The sequence below is a fragment of the Bemisia tabaci genome, chromosome 4 (assembly GCF_918797505.1).
Source record: "Bemisia tabaci chromosome 4, PGI_BMITA_v3".
NCBI lineage: Eukaryota > Metazoa > Arthropoda > Insecta > Hemiptera > Aleyrodidae > Bemisia > Bemisia tabaci.
This window is the reverse complement of record NC_092796.1, coordinates 37395915-37417006: the sequence shown is the minus strand read 5'-3', so window position 1 is coordinate 37417006 and position 21092 is coordinate 37395915. Positions and strand designations below refer to the sequence as shown.

The window sequence follows — 21092 nt, the reverse complement described above, 5'->3', positions numbered from 1 at the left end:
GTATTTTAAATTTAATGTGCTTAGCAAAAAAATATGAGATTTCCCGAAAAACACGAAAAATGGTTTGCCTTACCTAGGTAGTATCCTTAGGTAGCGTGAATCGTAAAATGTTTTGGTATATATTTTTTTTTAGTTTTTAGTTTAGTTTTACCACAGAGAACAACTGAATTCTCTCGGATTTAATTCCAAAAATTACGTATAAGCTATCAAATACCCAGCAGTTTATTTTCCATCCAGACCTATATTATTAAAAAAGTAGTTCAAGATTGAAATGAAGAATTTTTTATTTGGCAAGATTACAGCCAACGATGCCTAACAATAAGCAAAGATAATAAATAAATAAATAGTTTTATAAATTACAGAAAAGAGAGGAAAGAGGATTCACAGAATATAAAAAGAGGATTCAGGTACGAGTCGATTCTCTCGAGACTCACCACACAGTGAGTCTGAACGTTTTAGCATCTGATGGATGGCTGCCCTCTGAGTCATTGACATCGTTTTGTTTCCAGTAGGGTATTCAGAAAATCAGACATTGTCGTTAAAGGTTTTGAAAAAACGCATTCCTGCTGAAACTATATACAGAGATATTTTTTAAAACGTCACGTTTAAAGGGCCTGCCAAGTTTATTGTGCTTAAGCCCAATGATGAATGGCAGAGATGTTTGAAAAGAGGACTAGTACGCGGGCCTGCAGACTTTTCCGCATCCGTTGCTGCAGCACTTGAACTTTCCAGGGCAGTGTTTGTCCTTCTTACAACTCTCCTGGCAGGAAGCAACGGTGCCAACTATGACGGCAGGGCAAATTCCTTTCTTGTCGGAGCCGGCGTCTACGGACCTGGAGCCCAAGAGCATCACCGCGAGAAAAGCGACGAAAATCAAATGTAACAGCTTCATTCTGAAATTTCTGCACAAAAATAAATCAGAAAAAAATTAGTGTAGGAAACAAATGGCTGATACGACGATGCGTATCTCCTTTGCATAGTTTCAAAATCTCCAAAAATGTTTTTTAGCTCATTATGAGTTGAAAAAGTTGGTAGTCCTTTAGTTATGAGAAAAAGGCATTTGAAGTTGTAGCCTGCCACGTTGGGATCCCAAAATTTCTTATTGTATGTAATGGAACGGAAATCAAAAGAAAAGAAAAATAGTTGCGAAAAAGTTAGGACTGATTTAAGGAATAATTTCTGTGTCCGAAAATTATTCCATATTTTCTCGATTAGCTAAATTTTTCCTGCAGTGATTGAAAATTTTTCCTCAAAATTTGGTTTCTTTGAGGAATCGTTGTATGATAGAGCCCACTGGTCTAGAAGCAAAAAAAATGCAACAAAAAATAACCCAAAACGGGTTGCAGCTGGCGGTGAATCAAGGATACGTGCAAACATAAAATCGCGAAGAATCAAAATCTTGGCTGATCCTTTTCTCGAGATATCGAAATTGAAATTTTCATAGTAAACTAAAGTTTTCTACTGATTTAAATTCTTTGTCCATTGAATCAATGTCGTTTGGTTCACGGCGATCGATTCAGGTTCTTATTTTTCGTTTGATTCATGTCCTTGGAATACGTATCTCTCATTAATTGCATGCAGACTTCCTGTCAAACTATTTGTTTTAACTGAACAATGCGCCTTCTGCTGCGTCTGCAACAATTGTTGTTACGGATATGTTGGGCGTGCTGATTTGAGCTCATTACATACTTGACTCTTTGAAGGCGTTACGTGCGAAAGTAGCGTAATAATCTGTTGAAGGACGAACGAAGTAGGGATTGAGCGATTCATTAAATTTCACCTCTGTATTTCTCCAAAAGGGTACTCTAGTTTCGTACATAAAACGCCTTTAAAGAGTCAAGTATGTAATGAGCTCAAATCAGCACTCCCAACATATCCGTAACAACAATTGCTGCAGACGCAACAGATAGCGCATTGTTCAGTTAAAACAAATAGTTTGATAGGAAGTCTGCATGCAATTAACGAGAGGTACATATTCGATCGACATGAATCGAAAGATAAATAAAAACCTGAATGGATGGACGTGAACCAATCGACACTGATTTAATGGACAAAGAATTAAAATCAGTAGCAAACTTTAGTTTACTATGAAAATTTCAATTTTGATATCTCGAGAATAGGTTCAGCCAAGATTTTGATTTTTCGCGATTTTATGTTTGCACGTATCATAGATTCACCCCCTGTAGCCCGTTTTTGGGTACATTTTTCTTGCGGTTTTCTTTTTTTTTTTTTTTTTTTTTGCTTCAAAGACCACTGTGAGAGAGAGACCGAAGCAAATGTTGGATTCAGCAGCTATACAAATCAAAGGAATACAAGCAAATTCAAATCCTTGAAAAGGAATTTATCTTGCGCTTGGAAATTAGCCCCAGTGGTAACTCGAGAACAAAATCCCCGATCAATTCAGATGCATATATATTCAGAGCCATGTATGGTGGGGGTGGCCTTACGGAACAGACTTATTTACCGGGAGAACTTCATAATCAGGAACAGCCGAGAAGATTCTCAGGCATTTTAAGCAGAGGTACTCTTACGTATATTAGGCTCCTGAATCCAAAAATTACCTTGGTTTTTCTATAGTTCTTTGTTAATCCACACCCAAAGAGATAGAAAGAAATTGGCAAAAATTAAATTTTAGAGGTTGGAGGAGGGATTTACCTGATCCCCAAAGTTGAAAAATGTTTATTGACAAGGGGGAAAATGGATCAAGACCGAAAAATTTAATTAAATTCGCTTAAAAGTTTTAAACAAAAATTTTATAATTTGTCGAATACTGCTTAGGTGTGGTGATTAAAAACGACGGCACAGTGTCAAAACAACAAACGTGTATGCCTGTATAATGTGCCATCTTCCGCATGGATGGTGTCCTCCAATAAAAAAATTCTAAAGTTGCGCCTTTCAAAGACTAGGACCAAAGAAGCACAAATTCAAATGGGGTTTTAAATTATGAAAAAAAAAAAAATTGGATAAAAAAAGACACACATCAATCTTTCCTCCTCGGAAATCTGCTCAGTAATATTAAATTTGACTTAAGATAATTCAAGTCTAATCACACGGGCCAAGCTGTAACTCAAACAAATTGATGGTAAAACTGTCAAACCACGCATCTCTATTCACGACGTTGCTGACTTCCTGTCATCTCATCTTTTGACAGTAGAGCTACTCAACGTCCATTCTTAAAAACGTGCCTGATTTTTCTTCTCCGTGCGAAGCAAATTCTGACAAAAAATCAAAAAAATTATGTATGTTTTACCTCACAAAAATAAAATAGGAGCGGAGGTTACTAAATTCCGCAAACGAGACGCGCAGTTTGGGGGTTTCACCGTCCAAATGGATCGCACCTGAAAAAAGGTACAGTTTTTGGCGGTTCTCCAAAAGTTGGAATTTTGGAAACAGCGACTTCGTGCCCTTTTGTTTCCACACGCTTTACATTGAAATGATTAGCAAAATTCGAAGCAAAAATAACTCACCTAAAGCCGTAGAATTAACTAAGAAATATCACAAAATTCTAGTTTCACGCGTTAAGGTTCGACGTACACAAGAGAACCTTCTTCTTGAACCACAAGAATTGCACTAGGGTTAAATTCGCGACGGCTCGTGATCAAGTTGTCAATATCAGGGACTTTTGGTAGATCCGGTGAATGCCCAACCTGCCGTGCTAAGTAAAAAGGACGTACGAGCATTCGAATGTTGCCAAATTCGCTGTCAGAAAATACATATATTTGAAAAAATCTATGAGTATTTTTCACAGAAAATTTGAGACTTTTTGGATCCAATTTCGAGTGAAATCCTCTGAAAAATTGGGAGAGAAGTATTCACAAATTTTTCTGGAAATTCGTGATTTCTCAGAGGAAATTTGGCAACGCCTGATGGCTCATACAGTGTTTTTCCTTAGCACGGCTGCAAAGATGTTCGGCCTACTAGCGAGAAACAAAAACCACTCATCCAAATGAGATATATATTAGAGTTAAGTGGTTCTTGATCGGCGGAGTTGGCATCCGATGGAAGGAGGATGGGCGTCAAAGTTCAAGGATTGTTTGCGGCTGAACTTGCGCGAAATATGAGCCAGCATCTTCGGCACAAAACTTGGAAGCAACGTAGACGGTGATAAATAATAAATGACCCGTCGCCGTTTCGACGGGTCTAATTCTCCTTGAGACGTTAACGCTCCGTTTATGGAAATGGATCGCAAAAGAACTGCCGCTGCTTCCGCAGTGAGATCGATCAGATTTGCACCAGCCCGGTCGGGCAAATATTTTTCATTTTTTTTTTTTTTTTTTTTCCAAATATTTTCAGATGATTTTTAAAAAATGTCATGTAACACATCATTCTATCCTATCATAACAATCCTCTGGTATCAAAGCGCCGGACTATGGTTGAAAGAAATGAACGTGCTATCTACACGTTTCTTAGGTTTTGCATACACTGCCGTGGTAAGTAAAAACGTCTTATGAGCATTCGAATATTGCTAGCTTGCCTCCCAAAAGATATGTATTTTTAAAGAGTTATGAATATTCTCCTTTAAAAATTTCAAACTTTTTAGATCAAACGACGAGCGAAAGCCTCGGAAAAGTTGGAAAAGGATGATTCAAAAATTATTCTGAAAATTCGTGAATTTTCGAAGGAACCTGATGGCTCATATGGCGTTCGGCTTGAGTGCGGCAGTGCATTGTAAAAAATAAATAAACAAATCGTTCTCATTTTGGAGATAAGGTAGTTAGAATTTTATATTAAAAATGGAAAAGCGTAGGACGTCGGGCTAGATTCATAGTCTGGAATAAAAGAAGCTGCTTGAGTCGAAATTGTGGTGGATAGAATTATTCAGCCTAATAGACCGGTACCTCCTTTGAGTATAAATCCTAAAATAAGAACCAACTTTAAAATGTAAATTATTAAAAATATAGTTATAATATTGGAAAATGTTATACAACATGTGAATGGAAGAGTTAGTATGGATTCTACATTAAAGATTAAGAATACGATAGACACAAAGTAAAAGTATAGCGAATGGTAATCAGATATCTTATTAAATCCATACCGCACTAAAAGGTCGACCAAAAGTTGACGACAACGCCTGGATGCAACTATTTGTTGCCTAAGTTGCGTATCCAAAAAATTGAAGGCGTTTTTTATTTTTGCCCTCCGCAAAACAAGCAGCGCCACCCAAGCTGCCGTAACAAACTAACGAGGAGATGTTGTTCTGCTGAATACGTTAAATATCTCATGGTGCATTCAGCCATGATTTATATTCTTCAGAGCCTGATTAATTGATTATTTATCAATTGATTTTGTTTTTAAAAAACAGAAATGATGACCAATTTGTCTGATTATTGATGAAGGAAAATTCTTGTAATTTTCGTCTACAAATATACATCCTTTAAAAAAATCAGACGTTAATTTTTTTTTTTTTTTTTTTTTTTTTTTTTTTTTTTTTTTTATAAAAAAAAGGAGCATTAGCACAGCTGCAGATAGGAGAAACGTACTCTAGTTTCATTTTCAAACTTTTATCCCGAATCTGAGCAACACCTTATTGGCAGCATTGCGGGTCCACGCCTTGCTTCATCGCGCCTTCAATTTTTGCAGATGCAACACGGATATCCATCGAGTACGAATAATTGTATGTCTGCGCCGTCATCAATGTGTATCCTTTCCCTTGCTCTTCTTCCATACTGCGTTTGTTTTGTTTGTAGAGCTGCTTCAAGAGTTACGAGAGCAATCCAGCCAAGGATCGGAGAGACGTATCAGGCTTCGTTTTTTAAGTGTTCTTCGGAATCTGAGTGACATCTCGTTGGAGGTATGATGCGGAGCATTGTGAGTTAACGCCTCGCGCCATCGCGCCTACGATTTCGGCAGATGCAACACGGACATCCATCAAGCACGAATAGTTGTATCTCTGCGCTGTCATCAACGCGCGTTAAGGTGTCTCTAATTTTTGAAATTTGTGGAAATTTAAGTTTGAATTCGCTTAAAATGTTCCAATTATGTGTCTAAATCAATAGGTCGTATTCAATAATGGTTTGATATATCGTTTGGTTTAAAACAATAGAACATAATCTCAAACAAAAATTTTAAGATTTAATTTGAGAAAGCTGAGAATGAGAAAATTCCCAACAATTCCTCTTTTCATTGCCGTATTGTACTCATATATGTATAAAAAATTTACCGCAAGAGACCCGTTCCCTCAGATTGCTCAATTGACTTTTGAGGCTGTGTTTACACATTGAACCAATCGATGTCGATCCTATCTCACCTGCTTGATGTATCGAATACGATCCATAATCATTTTCAAGAAAAAGTAAAGAACACAAATCAATGATGATTTTGATCAGGGACAAAATTATATAGTCGCACATTATTGTGGTTATATGTCCTACAATAATACGTCAGATTATAGCTACGAAAACGCTTTTTATCTGTAATTTAACCAAAAGTTTTTATTTTTAAAGGAAAATGAGTAGATTTTCCCCTACTTGTTCCTCTTACGTTCTACATTTAAGTCTCTGCAGCTTCGTATAACCAGAGATTTTAAAATAAAACCGGAAATTCCACTTGCAATGAAACTAGAATATAAAGCTCCTGTTCTTTAAAATCTCTAGGTGTTAATAAACTACTCGTATTTGTGACAATGACCCAGTGGCCCACATATATTCATTTTAGCCGCAACCAATACAGAATTCAGGCGGATTTTAACATCATTGTTGCCTCATTTGTATCAGTGCTCAGATGTCTATGAGAATAAGCCTGTAAAAATTACCAGTTTCGCATTGTACTTAGCTACTCTGAGGGACTTAGCAAAATACTCACGCAAAATTCTAATCTCCGCGGTTTCGAATGTTATCATTTTCCGTATTTTTCCTCTTGCACAATTTTTCGGAATATTTCCCTCACATTTTTCTCTCGAGTGTAACAGAATACTCACGATTTTAAAATGTGGTGATCCCTCTCATCCAAATCAACAGTAAAGTAGGTAAGTAGAATAAATACGTACATAGGCAGCCGAGTGCAGTAAGTTAGCATAGCAAGTAGTAGCGACTGATATATAATTCGTAAATTAAAACTCAATTTTTACCCAAATTTGAAAAAAAAAGTTGTGAAATTTTTGACTTCGTCAACTTGCTCGCATTTTCCTCGAAGGGCATAGTTAGCGTAAGTTTCTATTTGTAGATATCAATGGCTAAAGTTGAACAATTTGAATCTCCAGTTACGACGTTGCGAATTTTTTTACCCCTATCCGTTCTCTTATTCGCTCCGTTTTTTTTTACAAAACACAGAAAACCAACGGAGATGCTCTCTTGAAATTTTCTTTGAAATTTCTTCACTCGTTTGAAGATACCACTATAAAATTAAAGAACGCATTCCGGTTGGTTTCTTTAAAAAAAATAAAAAATATAGGAGACTTTGAAACGTTGCAGTAAATACATATAGTTTTCTACTCCAAAAATCATCGACTTGTTAATTAGATTTACGTATATTTGTGTTGTATTTTGACCATGGACAACAAACGTCCGTCTATTTGCTTTGTTTTAGGATGAAGTAACATCTTTTCGAAAATGACTATGTCGATCGATCATCGATAAATCGATTAATTTTGATAAATGAAGAACCTTAAAATGTTGTGATAGTTTTCCAAATTTGATTTCAGAAATTAATCGTTTCTTTATCTATTCGACTTTGTTCTGAAAAGCGAAAGGATTCCTTGTTAAACGTAGATGATCGCACATTCTTTGACCCAAATAACTTTTTTTTTCGTAGGACAATGCGTGTATCTCTGGTGGTGTTCTGTTTATGTGTGGCAATGAGAATCACTTCAACCACAGGTCGGCTGACCCTTCGGAGAGGGTGTCCGGTGATGCAAGACAGCAATCAGTGCACGAATGAATGCGGATACCGGAAGCAGTGCTCGAACGATCAGCTGTGCTGTCCGACATCCTGCGGCTCAGTTTGCATCCAAGAGCCCGTCATGTATGCAAGACCGAAGAAATATCGACGCAGACTCAGGAAAAATAGGAAAAAGGGCGGGACGAGCCAACCGGATGAGCCAATCAGCCCCCCGGATCCAGCTGATGACGTGGAGAAGTAAATCAATTGTAAGAGGGATTTTTTATAACACATGAAATTGTTTTATCGAAGAAAAAGACATCAACAAATTGTGTCAAAGTATGTAAGAATAGTATGTAATTAATAACGCATAATATTCAATAAAATTTAAGTACAATAAAAAATTCAAACATTTATTTTCCTTTCCTTTTAAGGGAGTAGCATCAATAAGGGCCCTTTTTGGCACTCTTTAAATTTCCTCAAATCCACAATTTTTGTTCTTTGCTAGTCCATACTTTACGGAACGCATCATGATTTGGTCATCTTCGATCTTTTTTTGGGTCTATCACTAGCCTAAAAATGGATAGGACTGAGGGCCAATTTTGGCGGGAATTGCGGGGTTTTCGGGTTTGCAGTCGAATGCACCTGGGTAAAGGGTGGCCTTCAGACCCACGTATATTAGACCAATAATATTAGACTCAAAAAGAGACAGGAAAGGACCAAATCATGATGCATCGCGTGTAGTACCTTCAATGAGCAAAAAATCGTAGAGTTGACGAATTTCAGGGTAGGATTAAAAACAACCCTTATCGATGCCCCTTCTTTTCAAAGAGAAAACAATGCTATGTTCTATATTCAGCAGCAGACGTATGAAAACTTTTATACCACGAGTTCCTTGTCTAAAACGGTATAGTCTATCTTCCTACTTTTGTGGAACCACGCTGAAACTGTCAGAAAACGTGTACGTAGGATGACCTCTTGGTAAATCGAACTTCAATAAATGAATTGAACTAAATCTTATGGAGCTACTTCTGACTCATTTTAGTGACAAAATGTTTGCCGTTTGATACCCTCGTTTGATAGGATTTTTTTTACAGATGAGCCAGAACTGCAAAATGTAGTCCAACAGACTATACTGGACAAGGTACACATTTAAGCATTCATCATGCTTTTTGCATCTTGTCTAATGGACCATAATCATAGGACTATGTTTTAAAGATCATTGCCATCAGATTTACTCGGGAAATCTGAGGTCGGTGTTTTGAAGATGTGCTGCCGTCCACTCGTCTATTTCCTTGCTCAATTCCGGAGTTAGCTCTGGGTCGCCCCCGTTAACTTTTCCTGGTAACAAAAGAAGTCACCATCATTAGTTTTCAGTAGATTCTGTATGATTAGCGTGAAAATGTGAGCAGCAGCAACCTGATCGTTGAAATTGATTGACAAATCAAGAGGCAAAGAGGACATAAGGAGTATGGAACGATCTTATTGATTGAAATGGATGGTTCTAATAATCTAAGGGCGAAAATGGTGGACTAACTAAAGGATCTCTCATGGGTTGTCGTTAGTTAGTTTATTATCTACCTTCTCCGTCCATTGAAACCACTCGCTTTCACCAACAGGATCCGTCCATATCCATTTTGTCTTCTTCGTCTATTGCTTTGTCCATCGATTTCAACAATCAGGCTGCTGGAGACTTAAAAGAGACGAGAAATCATTTATATCCCACACGTTTTATAGGGTCTGCGGCGCGTTCCGTGCGGAACATGAAAATTGCCTTCTATAGAATAAATCAAATGAGAATATTCTCTGAGAAGACCAAAGGTCCATAGAGGTTTATACGCCTGCTGATATTCCTCGTAGGGTTATTCTAAGCTGTGTATTAGTGGCACACTAATTGGCACGAAGGGACAATTTGTCGCTCTTCTGACTTAAAGGCGGGACTATAATTTGGAGTGATCCATATCGTCCATGTAACTCCATCCTTTCCAGGGTTCAAGTGAAAATTGAAATGCATTCTTACGGCATAAAAGCAACAAAGGGACCACCATACAAGGTCCGAATTTAAGTACCCTGTCACATGTTTCTGAACCAGCATTTCACGTCTCATCAAAAATTACTGATTTTAATTCCTAACTAAGATATCAACGTTTTTATTGTACACTGGTTACGGGGAATATGAATCGCCCGGTCAAAAGAAACTCAATGCTCCACGTGAGTCAAATCGCGCCCTACAAGGGTTTCGGCAGGCTTCTCAATCGAGCATTCCCCACCCTTTATTGTTCAAAATGTAAACAACTTACTATAGCTGGGCCAAAACGTCATAATTGAGGCTTGAGGCTACTATATTTTCGTATCGCAGAGACTGGCAAGGTAACGTTTAGTGTGTGATTTGACCAACGCAGACCCTCGAGTTTTCATGAACGGGAGGTTTAAATTCAAGCGTCGAGAAACACGGAATATCTATGTTAGGAGTTAGTTTCAGTAATGGGCCTGTTGCAAACTTTTGCTAGAGCAAAACTAAGAGTTGTTTCCTACAGATAATGCCTCAAAAATCACGATGAGCGCATCGGCAAAGATGCACTCATAACTTCACAATCTGCGTAAGAAATTTGCGATTTTTTGAGCTTCCCGCTTCGAAAACGATACTACGGTACAGGTGAACATTTTGTTAAAGGAGTCGTTCCATTGGCGGCAATACTCATCATGGCCGACGCCAGTCCGCCAAAACACGTGTGATGGGACGAGATAACACCTGAACAAGATTAAACCAGATAACAATCGGCGTGTTTACGTTCAAATTTTCCTCGCCCGCCTTAATTGACCTTGAGTTCTCCTCGAATTACGCGAGGAACTGCGCAAGCGTCGGCCATGATGAATATTGCCGACGATGGAGCGACTCCTCTAACAAAATGTTCACCTGTGCAGTAGTATCGTTTTTGAAGCGGGAAGCTCAAAATAATGCAAATTTCTTACGCAGATTGTGAATTTATGAGTGCATTTCAGACTTTGCCGATGCGCTCATCGTGATTTTTGAGGCATTATCTATGGGAAACAACTCTTCATTCTGCTCTAGCAAAAGTTTGCAACAGGCCCATTTTCGTTCCTTGACTCGTATTCTACGTGAAATTTTGGTTGAGAGACATGTATCAGAATTCGTAATTTTGTACCTTGTCTAGTGGTCCATTATGCCCTCTGTTTTGAAACCGGACGGCTCTGTAATACTGGCTTGCGCGCTTCGGTCTGACTATATGACTTACTTCTATATTGAACACTTATTTACAAAGGGACAAATGGTGCATTATAGACTTGTCAGAGCAGAAACTGCGATGGATATTTTGAAGAATGGACATTCAGAATAGGCCGCCCTATAGCACTTTTCACTGTCCACATAAATATTCCATTCAGGATGCGAGTATCGGTGAAAAAGAGGTTACTTGCCATTCCGTATGAATTCTTCCGTATGGTCCGCAATTATTCCTTTGATTTCTACTGAATCTGATTTAATGCGCACCCTTTGTCGAAAATTGTTAATTTCCATAAAGTCCACAAGCTGCTGCAATTGGTCATCAGAGTAATTGACGTCCAAAAACTTTGCAATTTTCTTTATCTCCGAAAATCGATCCTGTAAATCGGGAAAATAAATAATCCTTTGTTCTGTACTCCAAAAAATAATTGTAATTAACAATTTCACAGAGAAGGATGCCCATACAATTTCTCATGTCATGTCATATTGTACGGGCATCGTTTTCTATTTCATACGAATCTTAGGAAATAAATTAAAATGAGCTTTGTAAGGCTTTAAACTAACTGACACATTACACACTGCCCGCTTCTGACAGGCTAAGTGATCCGCTTTCAGGCGGGTGCGGCTTAATTTCTCATTTTCTCATTATTGGTTCCAAAACAGTAAATACAATCAACACCGTATTTGCATTTGAATTTTTGAATGCACGATAGACAACAATTCTTTTTGGCATGGATTCTCTTCCTATTTGTCACCAAATCAAAGCCACAATATAGTACGTTATCTGTACAATACCTGGATAAAAGACATTTTTGTTATGAAAGGCGAATACTTTTAAAATGATTCGTCCTTATTTATACCAAAGCATTCTGAATTAGGGCCATTTAGGGCCAATTCCCCATTAAAGGGGTGGCAACATGAGTCGCGGCCCATGGCGGCAAATCTAGGGGGCGGCAAATTTTGCAATTTTTTTAAATGTAGGTAATAAAAAAATCGGATTCAGAAAAAATTACAAACGAAAAAAGGCGACAAAATCTGTCATTACCTAAGAATATTATAATTTCTAATTTTGTCGTCTTTCAGTGATACAAGTGACAGCACCTTTAATTAGTCGAGTTGTGAGAGAAACCAAACACGCAATTTGGCCTGGAACGGCGCGCCTTGGAGAGAAATGATGACGGGGACTTGAGATGAAATGGAGAAGCCCTCGGCGCGGCGATCGATCGGCATGTAACACATATTAGCGCCTACAAGACTGCACGAATACTTCACGCATTGCATCAAACACAGTGCGGTCACTGCGGTCAGCGTGAAACGGATAGCGCCTGCGAGAATGCATGAATACTTCACGCATTGCGCCAAACACGGTGCGGTCTGCGCGGCGCGGCGCGGCGGAAGTTAAAATCACTAAACCACATTTATGTTTGTTCTTTCATAATTTTTTCTTTCATTTGTTATGAATGGAAGGCCTTGTCCACTAAGAGAGGTTTACGAAACTTAAATTTCGCGCAAAGTTCCGTGAACTTTCGGTAGTAGTGTTGACAGGGCTTTCCCAAAAAATGTGTCCAACACGAGTCTGTGGCTCAATGCTTGTAAGTTTTTTTTCTTTTTTATTTGTTGATTAAATTGTTTTTTTTTTTTTTTTTCTTACATTGTATTTACGTCTCGACATGTCTTTGACGTATTTGCATTTACAGATACTAACCTTTGAGAGGTTTTCGTAAAATAAAAACAGCATATTTGGATGATAACGGTGGGTCCACGCCTGTTTCAAGTGCTCCCAGTACGGACTATAACATACTGCAAAAATAATTTAATTATTGAAATTACAATTTTATTAAAACAAGTGAAAACAATTTTCCTAATATCCGGGTTTTTCCTAAAATGAAATATACGTTAAAAAGTATAATATGTTTTTCTTTATATTTAGAAACTTTGTGGGTAGAATTTACAGTTTTACGCATTACAAACTACGCTTCTATGATGGGGCACAGAGGTGACCGATGTCCCCCCCACTCTGTGCCCCATCAGAGAAGCCTCTGGGGAAAATGAGACCCTCAAATTCGAATTCCTCGGGATCAATTACATGTGAGGATATCATTTTTCTTAGCCTTAAAATGAATTTAGTGAACGTAAATGTTTTAAAGAGGTTCTCTAACCCCCATCCTTAAGGGTCAATATTTCGGACACGGATGTGCCGATTTGGGATTTCTTGGTGACAGTTTAGGTTTATGTTTTCCGTACTTTCCGATTTTGTATAAATAATTTGAAGTGAAGACCCCCCTTTTAACCCCCCCTTCCCGTAGGGAGGCTGGGGGAATTCAAGTCTATGAAATTTGGATTCCTTGGGGTCAATTTCCTGTCCATCCCCGCCATCCTGAACCTCGTCCGACCTGAAATACCTGAGAAAAAGACCTGGTCCGCTTGGCACGGTAGGTCTGGGCCACCTTGTATAATATCCACGTGACAAAATTGAGCAGCCCAGATATAGTACATGACGGGGGGGAGCATAAAACAGGGCAGGACTTTGAATTTTACAGCCTGTACCCTGTTTTCATAGTTTTTACTTTCTCGCTCCCATAGGGTAGAGAGGAAGTATTGTCATCCTCCAAAAAAAAAAAAAAAAAAAAGTTGAAATTTCATCATTTCTAGACGTTTTAAGGTCCCAGGAGTAAAAATAACCATACTTGAAAAATGTGTGTCCGTCCGTCCGGCGTCCCCCAAATCTGTCTACAGCGATATCTCAGAATCTATCTGTTCGATTTCATTCAAAATTGGCACAGGACACCATATCTATGGTCTCCTTATGCACGTCCAACGATTTTGAGGTACGCTAAAATTTGGGGGGGCTACGCTCAATTGTCCATTTTTAGCAAAATCACACGGAAAGCTCATTTTGAAAGACTGTAAATTTTGAAAAATGTCTTTAATTCTTTAACAATGGGCATCAAGCACATCACCTGGGTCATTAATTTAAGTTCCAAAAAGATCTTTGACTAAACTCAAATTTCAAGAGATTACGAGGCCCAAAAGTAGGCACTTTGCTCCGCAAAACAGCTCATTTTCAAGGACTGTAAATTTTAAAAAAAATAAAAAAAAATAAAAAAAAATGCCTTCAATTCTTCGAAAGTTGGCATAAGAGCACCACCTGGTTCATTAATTTAAGTTCCTACGAGGTCTTTGGACTAAACTAAAAATTGAAGGGTTACGCGTCATATAGCGAGGAGAGCACTTCGGTCACACGGAGAGCTCATGGACTGTAGATTTTGAAAAAATGCCTTTAATTCTTTGAAAGTTGGCTCAAAAGCACCATCTGAGTCATTAATTTAAGTTCCTAAAGGATTCTTGGACTAATCTCATAATTGCAGAGGGGCCGATAGGAGACGCTCAATTCTCTGATAAATGAGTCGGAACGCTTCTAGATAATAGCAGCAAACCCTTTGAGTCAGGTGAAACCTAGGAATTCAAATGCATTATATAATGCATCATATACTATTTCCAAAATTACTCCGTAGGTAATCACAAAGCAAAATTAGACAACTAATTAGATACATACTCACATTACAAAGGTACTATGATACTATGAATCATCAAGCTAACGCCAAAAACTGACACTTAGATCTTTATTAAAAACTAATATGTTTGTTGTTAATGAATTTAGAATCCCGGCAGATTCCATCTTTTGCGGTTCCTTTTTACGAGGTACTAAGCACAAATATAATGTAATAATTCGGCACAAATATGACTGATTTAATGCTTGTTAATGAAGGAGGTTATAATTGTTATAACGTGACGTTTGTTGACTTGTCTCTGGTTGACGTGTGTCGATGGCGCTCTCTATTGTTTTCGCTTTGAGTTACGGGGATACGCGGTAAGGAGATGGCGCTCCTGGCGGGCGTGTCGTGAACCTTCCAGCAGGTAGATTCGCCCGCCAAATTTAAAATTTGGGAGATGCTAAGCGAAAACCGTTTAGTTTTAAGACTATTTGAACATCGAATAGTCATTCTACCCATTCAAGTAGATATTTGATGGCTTTTGACCGTGCTTAAGGAGAGATTATAATATAAAATCGTATCTGAAGTATGATGTCAATGAATCTAATGGATCCTAATGAATCGTAGAAAAGCTAAGATTTTTACGGATCGCCATCTTTGACAGGAGACTTAGTTAATCAATTACATATTTAATTGAAGATGCCTCATAAAATCAACAAGTCGAGTCCGAATATATGAATTCACCACATATCGCGAAGACATTTACAATGAAGTTCAATGGTTTGAATAAAAATTTCATAACTATTATCCTGTGATCAAAATTCCAATCAAACTTTATGATTTTGTAAAATTGGCAGTATTTTTCTAAATATTCCAGTAAAAGTGTCTATGCCGGCGCGAAGCGCCGGCTCGAGCGAGAAAGTCCCGTGCGGTCCCCGCACCAATCCGCTAAGCGGATGGGGGGGCGAAGCCCCCCAAATGCCGGCGCGTAGCGCCGGTACGCGGCGCGAAGCGCCGCGCATAAATTGGCCGGAGGCCAATTTTTTTTAATTTGAAGTGAATATTGTCTGATAGAATAATGTACGAGAAAAATGCTGCGGCGGTTTTTTTTTTTTTTTTTTTTTTTAACGAAGCCACTCTCGTCCTAAGTTATATGAATTGTATAACTTTTTTTGAAACATCAATTACACTGTAGAACTTTGACATAGCGCCAATCACAATTTTTTTAGAAATAACCCGAGCTAATCCTACAAACCTAGATTATCTTTGAAGAACTGCCAATACGTTTTCAAATCACCACAGTATTCGTGATGATTAAGTTTGAAGAGTTTGTTATGATGATAGCACGAGATGATTACATCCTTAGGGTTCCTTGCGATGTATATAACTTTGGATGTAGGAAGCAGGGTCGGTGATAGAAGGCAAAAAGGAAGGTGAGTCTTGATGATACGTGGGTTTGCCAGTTCCGCAGCGGTTTCAAACTCGGGTCGAAATATTTTCTTCAGCAGATCGATCGCTGCAGAATTATCTGCGTTTAATTTCATTGTTTCCTGAATTAGCCGAGGGCCCCTAAGGATGGAAAACCTAAACAATATTGAAGGAAAACTTAAGTAATTTGCACAAAATTTTAATACGCTTCCAATCTTACATACAATGTTATAAGCAGAGTCACTTTTTGTATCAGTTCGTGCATTTAATAAAATGAAGACGTTACTATACCCTTCCGTAGGCTAACAATCGATGATTTGTTGACATTTTGACTAATTATTGTCATTTCCTAGTAACTCTGAACATTATGAAAACTGGGTACTCTGTTTTAACATGAGCTCCTCATCTTCTTAGGAAAACAATTGAAGCTCGCAGATTTCTAAGTATATCGATGGTGTAAGTCGGCAATCACATAACTTGGTTTGCGACGTCGCAGGATTCCTGTCATACTTTATTTTTTAGAAAACGTATATCCAACGGCAATTCTTTAAAATTGCCGTGATTTTCTCTTCTATGTGCGAAGAAAATTCTGCATAAACTTCAAGGAATTATGTCAATTTTTTCTCTTTTAAAAAAATAAGATAGAGGTGGAGATTTTTAGACACCGCAGACGAGATATGTGATTGCGGACCTACGCCGTCGATATACAGTTAAAAAGAGAGCTTACTCCCTGGAATTGCATTTTGATTTTTGTCATAATACCAATCTTATTTGCTCAGGAATTAGATGATTTTACGACCGCTTCAAAAAATGTCCTTTTTTGACATGATAATATACTAGGAGTACGTCCCCTGCTCGCTACAAGATATTTATACTTTATAATAATAATATATAAATGTATTAAGGAGTATGATTGAGAGTATTTCTGCAAAACGGAACTGAGAGGCAAAGGTGGAAGAGGGGGAATGCAAATTGAACTTGCGGATGCTGCAGACCGTGAAACTCGTTCCGTCATATGCTTACAATTTATTTTTTTCCATGGCGCTTGGTTCCGTTTGACAGGAGGCGCTGTCTAGGATTCTAAAATCCTCAAGAAACTGAAGTTGGCGCTTAGTTTCGTTTGGCAGAAATATGTTCGATTATTTAATAAAAGTGGTATATTTCACTTACTCTAGAAAAGGTGCTTTTGCGTGAATATCGATCTCCGCTGATTTCTTTGTATCTAAATTGTTCTTCAAAAGCCAAATTAATTCCTGACATAAAGTGGTGCCTGAAAAAAGCTTCATTTTGTCAATAGAGAATGAATAGTGGACAACAGGATAACTTCTTACCACAAAAGAAATGTGAAATTCCACAAATAAGGTGAGATGGTAGATTAACCATAATTTTGTGATGCGTTTAGAGAATAAAAAATAGTAGGAGTAGGAGCAGGGTGGCATGAAACGTAAGAAAGAAATGAAAGATTGGAAATTTCAGTGAAATATTTCATGAAATTTCACGAGGCTGTGAAATATTTCATATTTTTCAGGGGCCAGAGTATGCAACCCGCACTCAAACACCCAAAAATAGAAGAAAATCACGATTTTTAAAACCTTCGAAACATAAATAAGAACTCGTATTTTTCAATATCTTTCATAAATTTCTGAAATTTCATGAAATATTTCACGTGAAATTTCAAGATTTTATTTTTCATGAAATTTTGCCACCCTGAGTAGGAGTAGTGTTTGATTATTTTATAGAGGTAATTTGGCAACTTTGGCCATTCACATCTCTGCAATTAAACAACAAAGGTTACGGCGAAAAATTGAGGAAAAATGCATATACGCCGCGGGCGATAACTTTTGGTAGAGCGAAGATACTACAAAAATATTCAAAATCTAAAAATTTTTAGATCTGCCTCAGTGGCATGTTAATAAAAATATTCAAAGCTCTAAAAAATCTGTTAAAATCATGTCAAAGTAGACCATTTGACGTATGTTTGTAACAAAATCACATAAATATGCATGAAAGAAAAATCTAAATATTGCTGACCTGATCGAGGAAAGGTCATGATCCAAACATCGTCAGGTCTCGGTGAAAATTGATAAATATCAGCTGCACTGCGTTCATATTCAGCTGGAATTATCCATTCTTGATCACCAACCTGAACGAAGCCTTCACCTTCACCTCTAAAATAACTCAGTATCCTCTTATTGTTGTCCGGACCAGCATTAATTATTTTATGCGGAAACATATTCGAAGATGCTGGTTCTGCAATAGTAAATAAAGTGCATACATGCCATGAAATACTTGCTCAGGAAGCCCGAGGGTTTAACAGTCATACTGCAAGAGAGCGTTCTATGTAAATTAAAATATTATCATTTTAATTTTTTTCTCCAAAAGTGCCTCCACCAGGAGGAAAAATACGCCTCCTAAAATATTTGAGGAAACCATCGTTTTTTTCAATTTTAGCAACGCGACGGTGAAAGTCGGCAATCACATAACTCGTTTGCGGTGTCTGAAAATCTCCGCATCTACGTCATTTTTTTAAAGGAGAACAAATTGATATTATTTCTTGAAGTTTTTGCAGAATTTTCTTCGCATTGAGAAGAAAAATCATGACAGTTTTAAAGAATTGCCGTTGAGTAGTTTTCCATTTAAAAAATAAAGTATGACAGGAAGTCTGCGACGTCGCAAACCGAGTTATGTGATTGCCGACTTTCACCGTCACGGTTATGGACCAAATGTTATACAAATTCTCAAAGTAGCAAGACATACCATGCTTAAAGCACCGATGAGTGATTTCATTTTAGCAAATAACTTAATAACTAGAGAAACGCAACTCTCGTGCTACTATTTATGAAGAAATGAGTGGATAGTGCATCAAAACACGCATTGTACGTATAATGAATGAATTCTAACAATATATAAACAATGCGTGTTTTGGTGTGCTTTCTATCCATTTCATCAAATAACTTACCTTTGTATAAGATTATTCCATTAAAGAGACACAAGCATGCAATGACAGTTTTCCTTAAGGTACACTTAAATCAACGTTCGGCAATTGAACATAAGTACTTGAGAACTAAATCCGTATTTGAGGCTCCAAAATACAACAATCGGAATATATTTGAAGTGATGAAAGTAGCGTCATTGAGACTGAATGAGAGCTGAGGGAGTGGAAAACAATCAGTGAACTCCACTATGGTGTGTTGATAAGGCGCGTCACTGACTCGTATATATTAACCTGATTAGTTTTCATTTACAGAAATTTTAAAATAGGTAAGCAGCACACCAAGCAAATTCACGATCCAATGCTGCAAGGTCAACCTCTCACCGCGACAAGGCCGTGTATTGTGAACGTAGAAAACCATTCGGACGAGTTTAAATTTTTTGATCTGCCACAAGCAAAAACTTGTCAGCTTCTTAAAGAACAGTGGATACTGGGTAATTCAAGTCAAAAAAGAAAAAAAAATCTGTCGAGCTCCTGGAAAATAAAGTCGATTTAAAAGTATTTTGGGACTGTAATAGCCAAATGACCGGTAATCCCGCTATCGATAAACAGGGTGTTCACAGTGAACACCTTAAAAGTCGATTCTTTACCATGGCTTCCAATGGGGGAAATATCGATAAACAATTAATTACGTTTCGCCACCGCTTGATACAGCCTATGATAAAGAGATCCCCTCCTCACGTCTGAAGCACTATCGATATCGAGAGAAAAAATGCAAGCAGCGAGTTAAACTGAGGGCAATGATTAGGCAGTGCAGCCGGAAAAAGAGGTCAAAATGTCTCAGATTTGAGATAAGGCGTTTCTGGCGTCTTTTGATCTTCAGAGTCCAAAAATAACTATAATTTAGTATCGCTCACCATTCCTCCGACTTAGTAAATTTTTCTGGAAAAAATCTGCAAAAAGCTATACGCACCGCTTTGCACAAAAAAAAAAAAAAAAAAAAAAAACCAAGAGATTCCTAGGGTTGTCGGTAGGGGGTTCTGGTGTATTTTGAATGGTTAAGGCCTAAAACCTCGAAAATTTTGGTCCGATGTTTTGGAAAATCTTTTTTTTCTTTTTGAAGAATGATAATTAATTAAATATTTGTATATTTTATTATTTCTTTGTATTTTCTATAAATGAAAGAAGTACGTATACGCAGCCTTATCATTTAAAAGGAAAAATTAGTAATTTTGAGCAAACATCGTAATAGCAGGGTATATCTCGTGAAAAACTTGACACTATCACGTTTTTTTACGAATAACATTACGTATCATGTACGAGTTAAAAATGAAGCATAGGGCAAGAAGACTGTTTATTTTTTTACTGGTTGGTTCGTCTTTTTCGTAGGTTTGATGCCTATCCGGTCACATTGAAGGCGAACCTAAGGTAGCAAGATCCGCGAAAATAAGCCTCGCACATCAGGAATGAATACAGAGTAGTAAATTAATTATTGGAGGTCTCTTTCCAGAAAATTAGCGTAAGGTGACTAATCAAAATATTATGTGAAAACAATAATTTGTACGAGTAACTCGTAAACAGCGATCTAATGAGTAGGACCTTAATGTTTCCTATGCTGAATTGCAAAAAAACGAATAGAGTTCTAGAAAAACATTTGGGAAAATGCCAGCAAAGAAAAGAAAAACACGAAAGTCGTTGAAACATATTCCTAGCTCTGGCTGATTTCGAATTAGACCGCGAAAAATAATCGATCAGTTCTCTATACCTGATTTAGCTTGACAATCGATGGCCTTTACCAAACATATAACTAGTTGAACTTCATTCCGGAGTTGAAGTCAAAATTAGCTGGAAGCGTACCACTCTTATTTTATTTTCTGTTCCTCTGACGCACCGTGGAATGACGCACTGGGAACGGTCAAAAATTATATTTTTGACAAAATTTAATGCGATTTAATTGAGAATGAAATGAAAATGAATTTTCCAAATTTCTTGATAGAATTGAATTGTGTCAAATGTATTATTCATTTCGTTACAATATAATCTATGAAGAGTGCTTCTCACGGTAAATATTACAAAAATAAAAGTATTGGAGCCATTTTAAAATTTTTAAGTTTTGAATTAATGAAGATATATACGTTTTTAAAGATTCCTCATAAGGTCCTTCTTTGACTCGCTCTAC

General features: G+C 37.5%; 1 protein-coding gene and 1 long non-coding RNA gene across 3 annotated transcripts; both read right to left on the bottom strand.

Moving 5' to 3' along the window:
- Window positions 1-266: 266 nt before the first annotated feature.
- Window positions 267-3660, bottom strand: LOC109031444 (uncharacterized). The gene is made up of 2 exons (XR_002008807.2): window positions 3468-3660; window positions 267-902 (listed from the first exon to the last, which is right to left on the bottom strand). It is a non-coding gene; the product is annotated as an uncharacterized lncRNA (long non-coding RNA).
- A 4495-nt stretch (window positions 3661-8155) lies between these two features.
- Window positions 8156-19483, bottom strand: LOC109031564 (sulfotransferase 1C4). 2 transcript variants are annotated; one of them, XM_019043151.2, is made up of 7 exons: window positions 19039-19483; window positions 18013-18231; window positions 17152-17251; window positions 15809-16137; window positions 12765-12859; window positions 11254-11437; window positions 8156-9156 (listed from the first exon to the last, which is right to left on the bottom strand). In XM_019043151.2, exons 2-7 carry the CDS (start codon window positions 18212-18214, stop codon window positions 9050-9052), a joined length of 1017 nt encoding a protein of 338 aa, XP_018898696.2. In that variant the 5' UTR covers window positions 18215-18231; window positions 19039-19483; the 3' UTR covers window positions 8156-9049. The 2 variants fall into 2 exon arrangements, with proteins under 2 accessions (XP_018898696.2, XP_018898695.2); XM_019043150.2 differs by having other exon boundaries at window positions 18941-19477.
- Window positions 19484-21092: the final 1609 nt, after the last annotated feature.